The sequence below is a fragment of the Acanthisitta chloris genome, unplaced genomic scaffold (assembly GCF_000695815.1).
Source record: "Acanthisitta chloris isolate BGI_N310 unplaced genomic scaffold, ASM69581v1 scaffold33258, whole genome shotgun sequence".
NCBI lineage: Eukaryota > Metazoa > Chordata > Aves > Passeriformes > Acanthisittidae > Acanthisitta > Acanthisitta chloris.
Window position 1 is genome coordinate 9,276 of NW_008687017.1, and position 1,887 is coordinate 11,162.

Sequence of the window (1,887 nt, forward strand, 5' to 3'; positions counted from 1 at the left end):
CCACCCCAGCCTCTTGGGAAGACACATGTCTAACCTGTTCCTCAGAACCTCCAATAACAGAGACTCCACCTCCTCAGGTAGGCAACACTGGCCAGGCCCAGCTGCCCTGGCAGCTTGGGAAGCTCTGCTGGTGCTGCCCCACATCTTCAGGGCTTTAAGTCCCATGGTCTTGGGATTTCCCAGCCTTAGAAGAGATTTTTCTGTCTCTGCCTTTGTGGAGAGTTTTCACATACTTGACCACTTTGCACATCTCCCTTGCCTGATGGAAATACCCCCCCAGTCATGTTTTTCAGACCATTCCCATTGCTGCTGCCTCCTCCTGACCCCTTCCCACAGCACGGAGCTGGCTGGAGTCAGTACCACAGTGCCTCCCCAGTCCAGGGGTACAGGATTTGCCCTGTCATGTGTGACTCCACAGCCCAGCCCGAAATTCAGGCTGGACATCCAAGGGCTTTACAGGGTATGTTCATCATTGGTGTGATCCACATGAGTCCCTGCAAAAGCATCTGGCATTGCCACCCTGCACACAGCAGCAGAATCCCTCCCACAGAGAGAGACCTGTGCTTGGGGAGCTGCCTCCCGTTCATGTCAGGCTCTTGCTCCACCTCAGCCAAGAATTTTTGGAAACTCCCGCCCTGCCTTTCAATACACTTTCAACCCCTGAGGGACCAAAATCACTGGTGATTTATTGCAGGCACTCTCTAGCCCATAATCCATGGCAAAGCAGAGCTTTTCCCTGCTTCCTGCAGCATCAGCAGGTTGATCTCTGGCAGTACAGTGCAAAGGCTGCAGTGTGAGGATGACAGCTGCCTGGTGTATGGGAAAGCGTTCATCAGCACAGGATCTCCCACCCCACATCTCACAGCTCCCACAGTGGGGACTGAAAACGTGGCTGGCTCAGCCCTTGACGCTCACCATGCCCCCAGTGTCAAGGCATTCACTGTCAGCACTACCACAGGCATTATCTGACACCAGAGAGCCTCACCTCTTCCTGCAATTCATGGGCAGCACCTGCTTTGTCCCAGCAGGCAGTCACAGGCAACTGGACACCCCCCAGCCCCACCTTAGGGCAGGGAAGGTCTGGAAAGATGACAGCAATTAGCAAGATGGATCACACAGCAAGGAGAGGGCAGGGAAGCAGGGAGTGAGGCCAGTATCACCAGGGGTGGCACCTGGCCTCAGGGGCAAGCCCAAGAAGCAGGCAGGGCATGCATTTGAGCAATTGTAAGCCCCCTCCCTTGTTAGCCACGCTGCTACGACGCCCAGAGGATGCGAAGCTGCAAGTCCACCCTCCCAGCACTTGGTGAGCAGCCCACACCTCCCCGGCACAGCCGTGGTCCCGCAGCAGCAGCACGTACCTCCATGGTGACCGTGGCTGTCTCCACAGGGACGCAGTGGAGACCCTCGTCCCCACAACAGCCTCCACAGCGCTGCAAGGAGACGCAGGAGGGTCTGAAAATGTACTCCACCTCGCTGGGGAACTCGGTAATGACGTCCACCAGCTGCTCCAAAGGCCGGCAGAAACTACGATTCCAGATCTCCCGAAAGGTCAGGACTGCAAGAGACCGGGACAGGGGCTATAAGGAGGCACACACAGAGGTAGAGCCCAGTCGGGCCGAAAAAAAAAGGTAGGGTGCCACAGCCGCTTTGTGCGCCTGCCGCCGTCACGGGGCACAGGAATGCAGAGGACGTCCTTGTGCTCCCAGTAAGTCCATCACCGCACTGCTGTGGGGCTCACACAGCCACCCCGACGGGCTCTTTCTCCCTCTGCCCGCCAGCTGCCCGTCTCCTCCCCAGGCGGCCCCCGCCGCGGGGCTCCCCCTGGGCAGACAGCTGTCCCCTCGGGCTCCCAGCGGGGACAGCACAGGCAGCCGAAGCGGAGTGCTC

The 1,887-nt window shown here is 58.5% G+C and overlaps 1 protein-coding gene across 1 annotated transcript in view; it reads right to left on the reverse strand.

Moving 5' to 3' along the window:
• The window catches only part of PGF (placental growth factor), a gene marked incomplete at both ends in the record, with an annotated part of 3,627 nt that extends 2,072 nt beyond the window's left edge, over positions 1–1,555 (reverse strand). Inside the window, one exon of the mRNA XM_009080430.1 lies at positions 1,359–1,555. Within this exon, the coding sequence (XP_009078678.1) occupies positions 1,359–1,555 (197 nt within the window). The remainder of the gene's footprint in view (positions 1–1,358) is intronic.
• Between the last annotated feature and the right edge of the window lie 332 nt (positions 1,556–1,887).